This window comes from Cynocephalus volans, chromosome 12 (assembly GCF_027409185.1).
Source record: "Cynocephalus volans isolate mCynVol1 chromosome 12, mCynVol1.pri, whole genome shotgun sequence".
NCBI lineage: Eukaryota > Metazoa > Chordata > Mammalia > Dermoptera > Cynocephalidae > Cynocephalus > Cynocephalus volans.
Window position 1 is genome coordinate 27,485,668 of NC_084471.1, and position 19,018 is coordinate 27,504,685.

The following is a 19,018-nucleotide window of genomic DNA, read 5'->3' on the forward strand; positions in this document are numbered from 1 at the left end:
CGACCCCCCATCTACCCGGCAACAGACGACTCGCTCCTTCTCTCTGAGCCCCCGCCCTATCCGGCAGCCCTGCCACCTCCTCTGGCCCCTCAGGCGGTCGGACCGGCGCCGGTCCAGGCGCCCGATATTTCCGATCCTGAGGGACCAGCCGCGGGGACCAGGAGTCGCCGTGCCCGCAGTCCGGCAGACGACTCGGGTCCTGACTCCACTGTGATTTTACCCCTCCGAGCCATAGGACCCCCAGCCGAGCCCAACGGCCTAGTCCCTTTGCAATATTGGCCTTTCTCTTCAGCAGATCTTTATAATTGGAAATCTAATCATCCTTCTTTTTCTGAAAATCCAGCAGGACTCACGGGGCTCCTTGAGTCTCTTATGTTTTCTCATCAGCCCACCTGGGACGATTGCCAACAGCTCCTACAGATTCTCTTCACCACGGAGGAACGAGAAAGGATTCTCCTTGAGGCCCGCAAGAATGTCCTGGGGGACAACGGGGCCCCTACTCAACTCGACAACCTCATTAATGAGGCCTTCCCCCTCAATCGACCTCAGTGGGACTACAACACAGCCGCAGGTAGGGAGCGTCTCCTGGTCTACCGCCGGACTCTAGTGGCAGGTCTCAAAGGGGCAGCTCGGCGCCCCACCAATTTGGCTAAGGTAAGAGAGGTCTTACAAGGACCGGCAGAACCCCCTTCGGTTTTCTTAGAACGCCTAATGGAGGCCTATAGGAGATACACTCCGTTTGAGCCCTCTTCTGAGGGGCAGCAGGCTGCAGTTACCATGGCCTTCATCGGACAGTCAGCCCCAGATATTAGAAAAAAGTTACAGAGGCTAGAGGGGCTCCAAGATTATTCCTTGCAAGATTTAGTGAGGGAGGCAGAAAAGGTGTACCACAAAAGGGAGACAGAAGAAGAAAGAGAAGAAAGAGAAAAAAAAGAGGCAGAAGAGAGAGAAAGGCGGCGCGATAAGCGCCAAGAAAAAAACTTGACTAGGATTTTGGCCGCAGTGGTAAGTGAAAAAGGTTTTAGAGATAGGCAGACAGGGAATCTGAGCAACCAGGCAAGAAAGACACCTAGGGATAAAAGATCTCCTCTGGACAAAGACCAGTGCGCATACTGTAAAGAAAAGGGTCACTGGGCAAGAGAATGTCCCCGAAAAAAAAACGTCAGAGAAGCCAAAGTTCTGTCCCTAGATGACTAGGGGAGTCAAGGTTCGGACCCCCTCCCCGAACCCAGGATAACGCTGACTGTGGAGGGGACTCCCATTGAGTTCCTGGTCGATACCGGGGCTGAACATTCAGTTTTGACCCAACCCCTGGGAAGGGTAGGGTCCAGACGGACAGTCGTACAAGGAGCAACAGGGAGCAAAGTCTACCCCTGGACCACAAAGAGACTTTTAAAGGCTGGACATAAACAGGTGACCCACTCCTTTCTGGTCATACCCGAGTGCCCCGCCCCTTTGTTGGGTAGGGACCTCTTAACCAAACTAAAGGCCCAGATCCAGTTTTCTGCTGAGGGCCCACAAGTAACATGGGAAGACCGCCCTACACTGTGCCTGACCCTGAACCTAGAAGAAGAATACCGGCTACATGAAAAGCCAGGTCCCTCCTCTATCGACCCATCCTGGCTCCAACTTTTTCCCACTGTATGGGCAGAGAGGGCAGGCATGGGACTGGCCAATCAAGTCCCACCAGTGGTAGTGGAACTAAGATCAGGTGCCTCACCGGTGGCTGTTCGACAATATCCAATGAGCAAGGAAGCCCGGGAAGGTATCAGACCCCACATCCAGAGGTTCTTAGACCTAGGGGTCCTGGTGCCCTGTCAATCGCCCTGGAATACCCCTCTACTACCTGTAAAAAAGCCAGGGACCAATGACTATCGGCCAGTCCAAGACCTGAGAGAAATTAATAAAAGGGTACAGGATATTCATCCCACCGTCCCAAACCCTTACAGCCTTCTGAGTTCCCTTCCGCCCTGCCACACTTGGTATTCAGTCTTAGATCTCAAGGATGCCTTTTTCTGCCTCAAGCTACACCCCAGCAGCCAGCCGCTATTCGCGTTCGAGTGGAAAGACCCAGAAAAAGGTAACGCAGGTCAGTTGACCTGGACACGGCTGCCTCAAGGGTTCAAGAACTCTCCCACTCTCTTCGACGAGGCCCTCCACCGAGATTTGGCCCCCTTTAGGGCCCTCAACCCTCAGGTAGTGCTACTCCAATATGTAGACGACCTCTTGGTGGCAGCCCCCACATATAGAGACTGCAAAGAAGGGACACAAAAGCTCCTACAGGAATTGAGTAAATTAGGGTACCGGGTATCGGCTAAAAAGGCCCAGCTCTGCCAAAGAGAGGTCACCTATCTGGGGTACCTACTCAAGGGGGGAAAAAGATGGCTGACCCCGGCCCGAAAGGCTACTGTTATGAAAATCCCCGCTCCCACGACCCCCAGACAGGTCCGTGAATTTCTGGGCACTGCAGGATTCTGCAGGCTCTGGATCCCTGGGTTTGCTTCCCTAGCTGCACCCCTGTATCCCTTAACAAAGGAAAGCATCCCTTTTACCTGGACTGAGGAACATCAAAAAGCTTTTGACCACATAAAAAAAGCCTTGCTGTCAGCCCCCGCTTTGGCCCTCCCAGACCTCACCAAACCATTTACTCTATACGTAGATGAGAGAGCCGGTGTGGCCCGGGGAGTGCTTACTCAGACTTTAGGACCCTGGCGGCGGCCAGTAGCTTACCTATCAAAAAAATTGGATCCGGTGGCTAGCGGGTGGCCAACCTGCCTGAAAGCGGTTGCAGCCGTGGCACTCCTTCTCAAGGACGCTGATAAGTTAACCTTGGGACAGAATGTGACTGTGATTGCTCCCCATAGCCTCGAAAGCATTGTGCGGCAGCCCCCCGACCGGTGGATGACCAATGCCAGGATGACTCATTACCAGAGCCTGCTGCTAAATGAAAGGGTATCGTTTGCACCCCCTGCCATCCTGAACCCAGCTACCCTCCTACCAGTCGAATCGGAAGCCACCCCAGTACACAGGTGCTCAGAGATCCTCGCTGAAGAAACTGGAACTCGACGAGACCTGAAGGACCAGCCATTGCCCGGGGTGCCAGCCTGGTATACGGACGGTAGCAGTTTCATCGCGGAGGGTAAGCGGAGGGCAGGGGCCGCCATCGTAGATGGCAAGCGGACGGTGTGGACAAGCAGCCTGCCAGAAGGTACGTCAGCCCAGAAGGCCGAGCTAGTGGCTTTGACGCAGGCATTACGCCTGGCCGAAGGAAAAAACATCAACATCTACACCGACAGCAGGTATGCTTTTGCCACTGCTCACATTCATGGGGCAATATATAAACAGAGGGGGTTGCTCACTTCTGCGGGAAAAGACATTAAAAACAAGGAAGAAATTTTGGCCCTGCTAGAGGCCATTCACCTCCCTAAGCGGGTCGCCATTATCCACTGCCCCGGCCACCAGAGGGGAAATGACCCTGTGGCCACCGGGAACCGGAGGGCCGACGAGGCTGCAAAACAAGCCGCCCTGTCGACCAGAGTGCTGGCAGAAACTACAAAACCTCAAGAGCTAATCGAACCCGCCCAGGTTAAGGCCGAGCCAAGAGAGCTCACCCCTGACCGGGGGAAAGAATTTATTCAGCGGTTGCATCAGTTGACACACTTAGGACCAGAAAAGCTTCTCCAATTAGTAAACCGCACCAGCCTCCTCATCCCGAACCTCCAGTCTGTAGTTCGCGAGGTCACCAGTCGGTGTCAGGCTTGTGTCATGACTAATGCGGTCCCAACCTACCGAGAGATCGGAAAGAGACAACGAGGAGATCGACCCGGCGTATACTGGGAGGTAGACTTCACAGAGGTAAAGCCTGGCCGGTATGGAAACAGGTATCTGCTGGTATTCATAGACACTTTTTCCGGATGGGTAGAAGCTTTTCCTACCAAAACTGAAACGGCCCTGACCGTCTGCAAAAAGATATTAGAGGAAATTCTACCCCGCTTCGGGATCCCTAAGGTACTCGGGTCAGACAATGGCCCAGCCTTTGTTGCTCAGATAAGTCAGGGACTGGCCACTCAACTGGGGATAAATTGGAAGTTACACTGTGCGTATAGACCCCAGAGCTCAGGTCAGGTAGAAAGAATGAACAGGACAATCAAAGAGACCTTAACCAAATTAGCCTTAGAGACCGGTGGAAAAGACTGGGTGGCCCTCCTTCCCTTAGCGCTGCTCAGAGCCAGGAATACCCCTGGCCAGTTTGGTCTAACTCCTTATGAAATTCTCTATGGGGGACCACCCCCCATACTCGAGTCTGGAGGGACATTGGGTCCCGATGATAATTTTCTCCCTGTCTTATTTACTCATTTAAAGGCTTTAGAAGTTGTGAGGACCCAGATCTGGGACCAGATCAAGGAGGTGTACAAGCCCGGTACCGTGACAATCCCCCACCCGTTCCAGGCCGGAGACCGAGTGCTTATCAGACGCCACCGACCCAGCAGCCTTGAGCCTCGGTGGAAAGGCCCGTACCTGGTGTTGCTGACCACCCCGACCGCAGTAAAAGTCGACGGTATCGCTGCCTGGGTCCATGCTTCTCACCTCAAGCCTGCACCACCCTCGGCACCAGATGAGTCTTGGGAGCTGGAAAAGACTGATCATCCTCTTAAGCTGCGTTTTCGGCGGCGGCAGAACGGGTTGGAGTGAAAACCCTCACCAGCCTGTGACCCTCACCTGGCAGGTACTGTCCCAAACTGGGAACGTTGTCTGGAAGACAGAGAAAGTCCAGCCCCCTTGGACTTGGTGGCCCATTCTTACACCTGATGTATGTGCCCTGACGGCCGGTCTTGAGTCCTGGGATATCCCAGAAACCAATGTATCAACCTCTAAGAGAGTCAGACCCCCTGACTCAAACTATGAGAACGCTTATAGACAGATCACCTGGGGAGCCATAGGATGCAGCTACCCTAAGGCTAGGACCAGAATGGCAAGTTCCACCTTCTACGTGTGTCCCCGGGATGGCCGGTCCCTTTCAGAAGCTAGAAGGTGTGGAGGGCTAGAATCCCTGTATTGTAAAGAATGGGGTTGTGAAACCACGGGGACTGTTTATTGGCAACCTACGTCCTCCTGGGACCTCATAACTGTAAAATGGAATGACACAGAGCGATCATGGGGTGCCCTACTGGCAACCTGTAAAAAAACCGGCTGGTGTAACCCCCTTAAAATAAATTTCACAGAACAAGGACGACAATCCAAAGAGTGGATAATAGGAAAAACCTGGGGATTGGGATTCTATGTGTCTGGATATCCAGGCGTACAGTTGACCATTCGGTTAGAGATCACCAGCAAGCCAGCTGAGACAGTGGGCCCCAACTCCGTCCTTGCGAAACAAGGACCCCCTAACAAAAACCCCCCTTCCCCAACGAGGGAAGCACCGCCCATCTCTCAACCCTCGGCGGCTCCTAGCCAAGTCCCCACGGTACTGGAGGGAAGTGTTGTCCTGAACACCCTGTCTCCCACCACGGGCGACAGACTCTTTGGCCTTGTGAGGGGGGCCTTCCTAGCCTTAAATGCTACCGACCCAGACGCCACGAAGTCTTGCTGGCTCTGTTTGGCCTTGGGTCCCCCTTATTATGAAGGAGTTGCCTCCTTAGGAGGGGCCTTCACTTATACCTCCAACTATACCCAGTGCCGCTGGGAGAGCCAAGGAAAGCTTACCCTCACTGAGGTCTCAGGACACGGGTCGTGCATAGGAAAGGTGCCCTCTACCCATCAGCATCTTTGCAACCAGACCCTACCCATCAACTCCTCCACGGAACATCAGTACCTGCTCCCCACCAACCATAGCTGGTGGGCCTGCAGCACCGGCCTCACCCCCTGCCTCTCCACCTCAGTTTTTAATCAGTCTAAAGATTTCTGTATCCTGATCCAGCTGATCCCTCGCATCTATTACCATTCTGAAGAAACTTTGTTGCAGGCCTATGACGATCCTCACCCCAGGGTTAAAAGAGAGCCTGTCTCACTTACCCTAGCTGTTCTTCTGGGGTTGGGGGTCGCAGCAGGTATAGGTACTGGCGCATCCGCCCTAGTTAAAGGGCCCATAGACCTCCAACAAGGCCTAGCCAGCCTCCAGACCGCCATGGATACTGACCTCCGGGTCCTCCAGGACTCAATCAGCAAGCTGGAGGACTCGCTGACTTCCCTATCGGAGGTAGTACTCCAAAATAGAAGAGGCCTTGACCTACTGTTCCTAAGAGAAGGAGGCCTCTGCGCGGCCCTAAGAGAAGAGTGCTGTTTTTATGTAGACCACTCAGGTGTGGTGCGAGACTCCATGAGAAAACTCAAAGAGAGACTAGATAAAAGACAGTTGGAGCGCCAGAAAAACCAAAACTGGTATGAAGGGTGGTTCAATAACTCCCCTTGGTTCACTACCCTCCTATCAACCATCGCCGGGCCCCTATTGCTCCTCCTTCTGTTGTTCACCCTCGGGCCCTGCATCATCAATAGGTTAGTCCAGTTCATCAATGACAGGGTAAGTGCAGTAAAAATTCTGGTCCTTAGACAAAAATATCAGACCCTAGACAACGAAGACAACCTCTAAATTCGCTCTAAGATTAGAGCTTCCCACAAGAGAAATGGGGGAATGAAAGAAGTGTTTTCCAAGCTAGCCGCAGTAACGCCATTCCGCAAGGCACAGAAAAATACCCTAGTAAAAAAAAAAAAAAAATCAACAGCAGTTTCCAGGGCGCCCTTCAGCTGTTTCAAGAACTCCCACATGACCCGCGCTTTTTCCCTGGCCTTGTTTAAACCGACCAATTACCTTGCTTCTCGCTTCTGTACCCGCGCTTTTTGCTATAAAACAAGCTCAAAAACTCTACTCGGCGCGCCAGTCTACCGAGAGACTGAGCCGCCCGGGTACCCGTATGTTCAATAAAACCTCTTGCTAATTGCATCCGGAGCCGTGGTCTCGTTGTTCCTTGGGAGGGTCTCTCCTGACTGATTGATTGCCCAAATCAGGCGTCTCTCAGGAGAGATAAACTCCAACCAATAATAGTTGAGGGCCTTAAATACCCCACTTTCAGCAAAGGACATATCATCCCAACAGAAAATTAACCAAGAAACATCAGAATTAATCTCTACTATAGGTCAATTGGATCTAATGAATGTTTATAGAATATTTCATCCAACAGCTGCAGAATATACATTCTTCTCAGTGGCACATGGAACATTATCTAGACTAGACCATATGTTACATCACAAAACAAGTCTCAACAAATTTTTAAAAATCGAAATCATATCAACTATCTTGTCTGACCACAACAGAATAAAACTAGAAATCAACAACAAAAGGGACACTGGAAACTGTACAAATACATGGAAATTAAACAACATGCTTCTAAACAATGAATAGGTCAAAGAAGAAATCAAAATATAAATTAAAAAGTTCCTGGAGACAAATGAAAATGAAAGCACAACATACTAGAGCTTATGGGATACAGTGAAAGCAGTTCTAAGAGGGAAGTTTATAACAATAAGTAGCTACATCAAAAAAGAGGAAAGAAAGACCTCAAATATCCTATTGTTGCACCTCAAGGAACTAGAAAAACAAAAACCCAAAATCAGCAGAAGGAGAGAAATAACAAAGCTCAGAGCAGAAATAAATGAATTAGAGGTTTAAAAAACAATACAAAAGTTCAATAAAACAAAGAATTGGTTTTCTGAAAAAATAAAATAGATAAACCTTTAGCTAGACAAGTGAATAAAAAAAAGAGGACTCAAATAAATAAAATCAGAAATGAAAAAGGAGACATTACAATTGATACCACAGAAATACAAAGGATCATAAGAGACTTCTACAAACAACTGTATGTGAACAAACCAGAAAACCTAAAAGAAATGGATACATTTCTGAACACGTACACCTTACCAAGGATGAATCATGAGGAACTAGAAAATCTACAGATCGATGAGAAATGAGATTGAAGCAGTAATGTAAAGCCTCCTAACAAAGAAAACCCCAAGACCAGATGGCTTCACTGACAAATCTTACCAAACATTTAAAGAAATAATACCAATTCTTCACAAACTCTTCCAAAACATTGAAGAGGGAATACTTCCAAACTCATTCTGTGAAGCCAGCATTACCCTCATACCAAAACCAGAAAAAAAGACACAACATAAAAAGAAAATCACAGACCATTTTCCCTAATGAAAACAGATGTGAAAATCCTCAACAAAATACTAGAAAACTGAACCCAACAACTCATCAGAAAGATCATTCACCATAATCAAGTGGGATTCATCCCAGGGATGTAAGGATGGTTCACATATGCAGATCAATAAACTTGATGCACCACACCAACAGAATGAAGGGAATGAACATATGATCATTTCAATAGATGAAGAAAAACCATTTGATAAAATCTAACACACCTCCTCATGATAAAACACTCAACAAATTTGATATAAAAGGAATGTACCTCAACACAATAAAGGCCATATATGACAAACCCACAGCTAAACATCATATTGAATGGAGAAAAACTAGAGGCTTTTCCTCTAAGATCTGGAACAAGGCAGTGATGCCCACTTCCCCTGCTCTTATTCAGCACAGTACAGGAAGTTCTAGCCAGTGCAACAAGGAAGAGGAAACAATAAAGGGCCTCCACATTGGAAAAGAGGAAGTCAAACTGTCCCTATTTGCAGATGACATGATCACATACATAGAAAACCCTGAAGACTCCACCAAAAAATGAATAGAACTAATCAGTGAATTCAGTACAGTGACAGGATACAAAATCAACACAAAAAATCAATAGCTTTGCTATACATCAATAATAAAATAGCTGAAGAAGTAATTCCATTCACAATAGCTACGAAAGAAAGAAAGAAAGAAAGAAAGAAAGAAAGAAAGAAAGAAAGAAAGAAAGAAAGAAAGAAAGAAAGAAAGAAAGAAAGAAAGAAAGAAATACCTAGGAGTAAATTTAACCAAGGAGGTGAAAGATCTCTACAATGAAAATTGTAAAAGAGTGGGGAAAAAAACTGAAGAGGACACACAAATACATGGAAAGATATCCCATGTTTAGGTGATGGAAGAATTAACATCATCAAAATGTCCATATTACCCAAAGCAATATACAGTTCGACATAATCCCTCTCAAAAGACCAATGACATTCTTCACGGAAATAGAAAAAATGATCTTAAAATTTGTATGGAACCACAAAAGACCTCGTATAGCTAAAACAATCTTGAACAAAAAGAACGAAGTTGGAGACATAACACTACCTGACTTCAAAATATACTGTAAAGTTATAATAAGCAAAACAGCATGATATAGGCATAAAAACACACAAATAGATCAATGGAACAGAATAAAGAGCCCAGAAATAAACCCACACACTTAAAGCCATCTGATTTTCAACAAAGGTGCCAAAAATATACAATGGGGAAAGGAGAGCCTCTTCAATAAATGGTGCTGGGAAAACTGGATATTCACATGCAGAAGATTGAAACCAGACCCTGTCTCTCACCAAAGACAAAAATCAATTCAAAATGGATCAAAGACTTAAATTTAAGATCAGAAACTGTAAAATTACTTGAAGAAAACACAGAGGAAATGCTACACGAATAGGAGTGGGCAGCGCATTTTTGGACAAGACTACAAGGGCACAGGCAACTAAAACAAAAATATGCAAATGGGACTACATCAAACTAAAAAGCTTCTGCGCAGCAAAGGACAAAATCAACAATGTAAAGAGACCACCTACAGAATGTGAGAAAGTGTTTGCAACCTACACATCAAACAAGTGGGTAATATCCAGAATACATAAGGAACTCAAACATCTCAACAGCAAAAAAAACCCCTATTTAAAAATGGGCAAAGGACCTGAAAAGACATTCTTAAAAGAAGACATACAAATGGTCAACTGGCACATGAAAAAATGCCCAGATCATTAATCATCTTGAAAATTCAAATTAAAACCACAATGAGATACCATCTTACCCCAGTTAGACAGACTATCAATAAGACAGAAAATAACAAATACTGGTGAGGATGAGGAGACATGGGAACTCTCCTATGTTATTGGTGGGATTGTAAATTGGTACAGCCATTGTGAAAAAGAGTACAGAGGTTCCTCAGAGAACTAAAAATAGATCTACCTGATGATCCAGCTATCTCACTACTGGATATATACCCAAAGGAAATGAAATCAATATGTCAAAAAGACACCTTCACCCCTATGTTTATTGCAACACTATTCACAATAGCCAAGAGATGGAATCAACCTAAATGCCTATCAATGTATGAATGGATTTTAAAAATTGTGGTATATACACACAATGGAATACTATTCAGCTATAAAAAAAAATGAAATCCTATCATTTGCAGCAACATGGATGGAACTAGAGACCATCATGTTAAGTGAAGTAAGCGAGGCAGAGAAAGACAAATACCACATGATCTCACTCATATGTGGAATCATACAACAACAACAAAAAAGTAGTTCTCCTAGAAGTGGAGAGTAGAAAAATGGTTACCAGAGGGTGGGAAGGGAGGGATTGCTGAGGAGAGAAGTGGTGGACTAACAGTACAAAACTGTGCTATCTGCCCTAAGTCATTGTGCAGTGTATGCATGTACCACAACAACACAATGTACCCCACAAATACGAACAAGTAAATGCTAAAACAAAAAATTTTTTTTAAAAACCCTGAAGGCTTATTTATAATTTTTTTTAAAAAAAGAATCTAATAAAGTTTGTGGAATATGATGGACACAAAATAAATGATAGTTACTATTATTAAATTAGTTTTAGAGTAGTTAGAAAAAAGTTTATTTGAAAGTGTAGTAATTTTTTTAAAGTTCAGATATGTACTACATCGATCATTTAATTACATAGCTTTAATTTCATACAACATCTTTGAAGGATAATGGACTAAACCTAAGTCTTTTTCAATTTTCTAACAGGTGCAGACGCAAAAAGGACTATCCATGAATTTATTAATGACCAGAGAGACAGGTTTCTGCTCGAGGTAGTAAAAATAATTTTTCTCCTGTTAGCCAAATAGGAGACTTCTTCGATATCATTGCCAAATATTTAGCTTGACACTTTATTTTTCCATTACATGTCCCAAATCTATTGGCTGAACAGATTGGTTCATTCATGTATTCATTCATTCCAAAAGCATTTAAGTATTTATCTGCTTGCTATGTGCCAAGCAAAGAACAAAAGAAAGATACTGCCCTCAAAGAGCTTACATTCTGGGTATCCCAGACAGGCTTCCACACTTCCTGGAACTTATCAGGAAAATTATTGTGATGGTTGTCTGGTCCCAGTTTCTCCCTTTTTCCCAACTCTCTCCCCAACTACCAAGGTAACACCTGAGAAGTCCATTTTAATCCAGATTCCCGTGGTGTTTTGGTTGAGTATGGTGGGAATTCAAGCACTCTGGCAATCCAGAAAATTCTGGAATCCTTCCAGCTTCCCCTATACCCACTTATGCCAGAAGAGAGTGCCAGGTCCCTGCTGGAGACTTTTATAAAAATAATAGAGGCTTTTATCCTGCCACCAAAAAACTTTAACTGGAAGCCAGGCCATGTAACTGAAAAGATAATTCTTTAACAGCTCTATATGCATATTCATTTACCATAGATAAAGCAGAGACATCAAGCACTTAACAATGGGAGAGTAATTACAAAACAAATGAATTGAATCTTGTTTACACCTCTATTGTCAAGTATCTAATCATATGAAGAAGATAATCTGTCTCTCTTAAAGTCTTTGGCACTAATGAGTAAATGAAAATGTACTTGACTTTTCATAATATTACATCATACATTTGGGGTCATAAGTCTACATTAACACTTTCGTATTTTGCCAGCTGCAATTAATATAAAAGATCTCACCCAAAGTGATACAGTTATAAATAGAACCCGATGCCTTTGTTTGTTACGTATTATTCCCTAGGTGTGAGTTTGGCCTTTATCATGAAATCCTGCTCACATAAATGATGTTCTAGGTAGTTTAAGGTTGTGCTTGACAGAAACACTAAGATTTCAAGACATTTCTATTAAATGTGCCTCATTCTCCTTCATTTACTATCCCCTTTCCTCCCACAACCAGTCTGGTGAAGTGTCCCAAAGTGATTTAATGTCAGTGCATTTATCAAAGACTTATATGTAGTTTAAAAGAAAAAAAAAAAAAAAAAGCTTGCCCAAAGAGAGTCTGGTCTTTGCCCTTGACTTCTGGAAGCTAGTCTATGTCATACCTAATAAGGAGGTGTTTCTTTAAGGTGGGGCTGGCTACATCTGATAGTCTTACGGTGGAGGCTAGCCATGCCAGAAAAACTAACAATATGACTTAGAGGGGGGGCTTTAGGTCACACTCAGAGGGTCTGGAGACTTGAGACAGATTAGCCACATGGTCACTCAATTAATCATGCCTACCCAGTGAAGCCCCAGTGAAAACTCTGGACACTGAAGCTCAGTTGAGCTCCCCTGGTTGGCAACACTCTGGGTGTATGGTCACATACAGAGGCAGGGAGGATAAAGTATTCTGATTCCTTGGGTGGGGGACACTGGGAGCTTTGCATTTGGAACCCTCCCAGACCCTGCCTTACGGTCCTTCCTTTGGCTGATTCTAATCTGCATCCTTTCTTTGTAGCGAACTATACCCATGAGTATAATAGCTTTCAGTGAATTTTGTGAGTCTCTCTAGCAAGTTATAAAAACTTAGGTTATTTGGGGGAACCCTTCAAACTTGTAGTTGATGTCAGAAGCCGTCTCGGGGGCTATACCCTCAAATTTTGCACTGTAACTAACTGGGTAACTTGTAATAGTTTTCAAAACCTGAAGTGGCTTTATGGCTTTTTTTGTTCATGGAAGAGTTGGGACCTAAAATATCCACTTAAAAATATTATGAATATTAACATGTTACAAATTTAATATTATGAACAACTTTATGCCAATAAATTTGACAATGTAGGTGAAATGGTCAGATCCTTTAAAACATGCAAACTACTAAAGCTTACTCAAGAAGAAATGGATACTCTGAATAGCTTTATGTCTCTTAAAGAAATTGAACTTGTAGATAAAAATTTTATCACAAAGAAAAATATAGATTCATTGGTTAATTCTACCAAACATTTAAAGAAAAAAATAATTCTAATTTTATGCACTCTGTTCCAGAAAATTGAATAAGAAGTGGGAATACTTCCCAACTCAGGCTAGGAGGCCAGCATTACTCTGATATCAAAACATTAAAAAAAGATAAAAGCATTAGAGGAAAAGAAAACTGAAGACCCTTCATTAACATAAATATAAATATTCCAAAAAAAAATTTTACAAATCAAATTCAATAATATGTAAAAATGATAACATTTTGGGGTTTATTCTAAAAATGCAAAGTGGTTTAACATTTGAAAATGAATCAATGTAATACAGATTAAAAGTGAAAATCCATATGATTATCTCAATTGATGCAGAAAAAAGCATTTGGCAATATCTAAAATTCATTCTTCATAGAAACTCTCAGAAAGCTACAAACAGAGAATTTCCATAACTTCATGAAAGGGCACCTACTAGCAACCTAAAACTAACATCAAATACTGAATAGTGAAAGACTGAATGCTTTTCCCTAAGACTGGGAGCAAGGCAAGCACTTCCACTTTATCACTTCTGTTCATCATTGGCCGGAGGTCCTGGCCAATGCAATAAGACTCAAAAAAGAAATGAATTACATCCAGATTGGAAAGGAAGAATTAAAACTGTCTTTATTTATAGACGACATGATGATAAAGAAAATCCTAAGAAATCTGTTAAAAGGCTATTATAATCAATAAGTGAGTTTAACAAAGTTGTAGGATACAAAAATCAATTGTATTTTTATAAATTTGCAACAAAGAATAATAAATTGTAATTTAAAAGCAATGTCATGTCCAACAGCATCAAAAATATAAAAACTGCTAAGTGTAAGGATAAAACTTTTATACAAATAGATGTACACTGAAAACTACAAAACCTTGCTGAGAAGAATTAAAAACCTAAATAAATGGAGAGATATATCATGTTCATTGATCTGAAGACTCAATATTATTAAGATGTCAGTTCTCTTCAAATTGGTCTATGCATCCAATACAAACAATCCCAGTACAAATACCAGCAGTCCTTTGTGGACCAAAATCAAGGATGTCAAGGCAGAAATAATTTTATGAAGGTTTACTGAAAGCCAAGTTTGAGGATCAACCCAGGAAACAAAAGCCAATAGAGTTGGAAAGTGCTCTGAAGTCAGCTACAAGCAAAGACATTTTATAAGGGAGTTCCAAAAGGATGGGGGAGAGCTCCAAGTACATTTTTACTTTTCTCAAGGAATGCAAGAATCATAACCATTGGTTACTGATTACAACATGGGAGCCAGAAGCGTCCATGTGCAACCTGAAGCAAAAGCTTCATGCTTCAGCTATTCTTAACAATATCTGAATGGCTTATTCAGAACCAGCAGGCTATGCACTAATCAATAAATCAGCAATTCTGACTGTTACTGTACTCAGGTCCGGCTGCCCACCCCCTTGAAAAGGAAAGAAAAAAACTCAGGAATCAAATGGTTGGTGTTTTAAAAGCAGATGTATTGAGCTGAAGGAGGTGGTGGGCTGTCCTGTCTCAAAGAATACATTTACTGAGGGGTTTTTAAAGGAAAGGCTGAGGGAATGGAATGTGGGAGGTGAAAAGCAGGAGAGCAGAAGACGTGAGCTACGAGGGGTCCGTGTCTATGGGTCAGGTACAAGGTCGTGCCAAGGCCTCACCTGGTTTCTGTTCTCATCTTCGCTGTTACCTCAGAACCCTGCAAGATTTTGATTTGCACCAGTGTAATGGCTGGTACCCAAGGTCAGCTTCCGTCACTTGGCCTTGATCATTTCTCAAAACTCTACAAGTCTCAAAGAAGGAACTGTTAGCTTTGCAAAGTACTAATTAGCTTCTCGGCCTTGTTTTCCTACTTAGAGAGCGAGATAAGAAAGTCAGGGGATGGGAAGAAAGAATGGAGAGAAAAAACTGTCCTTTTTAAAATCCTCCCCTCCTCTGCAGCCCAGGCAGCTTTAGGTCCCAACATGGCTTCAGTCCTGCTCACTCCAACATGACCACATACATTATTTATCTTAAGGACAAGATGTCAACACCAAGTTCATGAGACTTATCCCAAGGTAGGGAGCTTTGGAAATCTGCTTCATTTTGACTATTTCCTTCATTGATTTCTTGTAGAAATTGACAGACTGATTGTAAATTTTATGTGGAAATGCAAAAATCTAATGCCAAGAACTGTGAAGGATCTGAAATGCTACACTACCTGCAAGCTAATAAGTTAGTATGCCACAGAATTATGGTTTTGGTGGAAGACTCCTGCGTCACTAGACTCTGACACCAGACTCCTGGGTCAGAGATGAAAAATAGTTTATGACTCATAGGCATTCCACTCCTGGGTATTTATCCAAGAAAAATGAAAGCATAAATGAATGATCATAGTAACTCTATTTAAAGTAGCCCCAAACAGGAAGCAAACCAAATGTCCAGGAACAAGTAAATGGGTAAACAAATTGTGGCATATTCACATAATTGACAACTACTCAACAGTAAAAATGAATAAATTACGGACATTTGCAACTATATGAGTGAATCTCAAAATAATTGTGCTAAGTTTAAAAAGGCAGACTGAAAAATAGTTCATACTATGATTTCATTAATACCGAATTCCAGAAAATGCAAGCTAATCTTTAGTGATGGAAAGCAGGTCAGTGTTTGCCTGGGAAGGGAGTCGGGGCGAGGGAAGAAGAGGCGGATTACAAAAGGCTTGGGGAAACTTTGGGGGGTGATGGATACACTCGTGATTTTGACGGTGGTGTTGATTTCCCAAGTGTATACATATGTCAAAACTTGCCAAACTGTATACTTTAAACATGTGGAGTTCATTGTACATCAATTATACTTCAATTAAACTGGGGGGGGGGAGACAATAGCCTAGCCATTACCCCTACTTTCTAATTATTAATTCTCCCTCTCTGCTGGATTATTGTTATCTATCCCATCTTTAAAAACAATCCTGCCCCCCCAAAATCCTCTTTAGACCCCATATTCTTTACAACCTTCTGGCCCAATCATCTGCTCTCCTTTACAGCAAGATTTTTCAAAAGAATCATCATCATTTTTTGCCTTTATGTCTTCTCTTCCTATTTTCTCCTAAATCCACTTGAGTCAGATTCTTGTCCTTGTCATTCACCAAAACTTCTTTGGTCAGTGACCAGTGACCTCCCTGACTGCCACATCAGACTGTCCTCCCTTTAGGTGACCTTTCAATGGCATTGGCCTGTTGATCACTCCCTCCTCCCGGAAAGGCTTCCTTCTGTGGGCTTCCAGGAGCCACCATCCCGGTCCTTCCCCGTCGCTGGCTGCTGCTCCCTCACTGTTTTATTCACTTGTTCCTCTTTTTCTCCCACATCTCCAAGTGTTGGAATGTTCCAGGGCTTGGTCCTCACCTCCTCCAGGCTCACGGCTTTAAATTCCACCTCCATATTAACAACTTCCAAATTTATTTCTCTAACCTGATCTTCTTCCCTGAACTCCAGACTCACAAATGCAACTGTAATTTCTAACATCTCCACGTAGATGTTCAATAGGCATTTCAGGCTTCACGTTTTCAAAACTTCGCACCTGCCATACTCTTTCCTAGCCCTGCAAGTCTGCATCTCATGCAATGTTCCCTAGTTCAGAACATAGCAATTCATTTTTCCAGTTGCTTAGACTAAAAATATTAGAGTTATCCTTGACCCCTTTGCACACCCACATCCGAATATACTTTCAAATACACTTACTCAAAATATATCCATAATCAGACTACTTTTCATGACCTCTGCTGCGACCACTGTAGTCCGAGCCACCAATATCTCCAGCATAAATTATTGTAGCTTCTTTTTTTTAAAAAAAAGAGGACTGGTAAGGGGATCTTAACCCTTGACTTGATTTTGTCAGCACCACGCTCTCCCAAGTGAGCTACGGGCCGGCCCTAAGTTATTGTAGCTTCTAAACACTATTCTACTCCTTCTACTTTTGCTCCCCTCCGATCAGTCTATCCTCCATGCAGTGGTAAGATCATGCTTGCTCTCTGCTGAAGATCTCCAGTGACCTGATCTCTGGTCTGCAGATGACTTCATTCTTACACTCTATCCCATGCTCTCCCTGCTCCAGCCACAGTGGCCTCCTTGCTGTCCTCGGGACACAGAAATCACTCTCTTGCCTCCAGACTTTTGCCCTGGAGGCTCTTCCTTCTCAACGTTTCTCCCTCAGATATCCCCATGGTTGGCTCCCTACTTCCTTCCAGTTTCTATATAATTTTCACTGCGTCAGGGAGGTTTTTATTGGCTATCCCATACATGACAGCAACCCCCTGCCCTAGCCCCATGTCACCCCATCCCCTTTTGATCTACTGCCCTCTACTAGAATGGTCACTCCTAAAGGCAGTTGTGTTTATTTTGTTCACCACTCTATTCTCACCACTTAAAACAGTCCTGGCACACAGTAGGCAGTCAACAAATACTTGGTGAATAAAGCAATGAATCAAGGATTTTTTTGTTATAAACTTGGATGGTCTAATTATTGGTTATTTCATAAAAATTATATCACTTCCATATTCTACATTTAATTATGTTATGTGGGGTTTTTTTTAACTTATAATTTATTTTTCATGCATGACATTTAAAACCCAAGTAGATTCTTATAGTCTGTACTGAAAAAAAATAGAAAGTAAATGTTGAAGTTGTTAAACGCCGCACCCTCAGGCTGGCTGGGAGGCACACCTCCCTGGCACCAGAGTTGAAACTGCTTTCTCCTTGTGGTCCTTCCTACTGGAGAAGAAGCAGGTGGCCTTAGTGGCTACAGATGGCCCAGTTTCCCAATGCCCAGGAAGTAGTGAAGGGTAATACACCGTGGGTAAAAGCAGACAGACCTGCTCTTTGGAGGCATAGGTAGATATTTTTAATTTATGGGGCACAGCCATTTTGGGACAACACTGAGCAACTTCATAAAGGTGAGAGAGAAAATGAGTCTCCTTTCTAACGATCCCACCCACCCCGCAGGAAATTCCTTCATGAAATAAAGGCCATTGCCCCGAAATTTTGGCATACTACGCTTTCTAATACAAATGACCACGTACTGGGCAAATGATTTTCCCCTTCATTATGAGACTGTTGAAATGTACTAGAAACGTGGAATAATGTTCTTGCTCTTGTCTTCAATATTCCTAGTATGCTCTGTTAACCAAAAGAAACACAATTAAAAAGTTTGAAGCACACATAGCAACGAAGGAAAGGCAACTCACAAGAGCAGAAAAAAAGCTCCAAGACGATGCAATGGCCTTTGAAGAGTTCCTTCGAGTAAATGACCAGAGATCTGTAGACGCTCTTAAAATGTTAGTTTCTTCACTCTGGCAAATCCCCTTCCTCCCTTCCTTCTTTTTCTTTTCCTTCCTTCCTTCCTTTCTTTCTTTATTTCTTCTCTTCTTCTTCTTCTTATTTAATTTCTCAGAACAAAACAAATTTTAAAATCTCTGTTACTTTTCAGTGCAGCACAAGAAACTATGAACAAACTCCAAATGACAGCAGAGCTAAAGAAAGCAAGCATGGAGGTGCAGGCAGTGAAAAGGTGAGGGCAGGGGCACCACCTTTTCATGATCAAATTTCCATACCCCATTAAAACCTATTTGTACCTAGCAAGACCTGAATGGGAATAATCCTTACTGACGATTTCATAAGTATGAACAAATTTTTAAAATAGGTAACCTGTCAATCAAGCATTGTCCCTGGCTGGGCGTCAGGACAGTCCAGTGAGCTCTGGCTAAAAAGTGTCTCAAATTATAAACACAGAAGCAAAGAAATTAGTTGAAAAGAAGCAAACCAATGTTAGGAGTAAATTGTGAGTTATTTTCTAAGTACCTTTTCCATTCATTTTAACACAGATTTTTTTCCCCCACATTTTTACATCTCTGACATTG

At 43.3% G+C, this 19,018-nt stretch overlaps 1 protein-coding gene across 1 annotated transcript in view; it reads left to right on the forward strand.

The window, feature by feature from the left end:
* Nucleotides 1–19,018, forward strand: part of CCDC38 (coiled-coil domain containing 38) — a 52,842-nt gene that overhangs the window by 11,345 nt on the left and 22,479 nt on the right. The window contains exons 4-6 of the mRNA XM_063115643.1: nucleotides 10,954–11,018; nucleotides 18,273–18,436; nucleotides 18,589–18,669. Coding sequence (XP_062971713.1) covers nucleotides 10,954–11,018; nucleotides 18,273–18,436; nucleotides 18,589–18,669 — 310 coding nt within the window. The remainder of the gene's footprint in view (nucleotides 1–10,953; nucleotides 11,019–18,272; nucleotides 18,437–18,588; nucleotides 18,670–19,018) is intronic.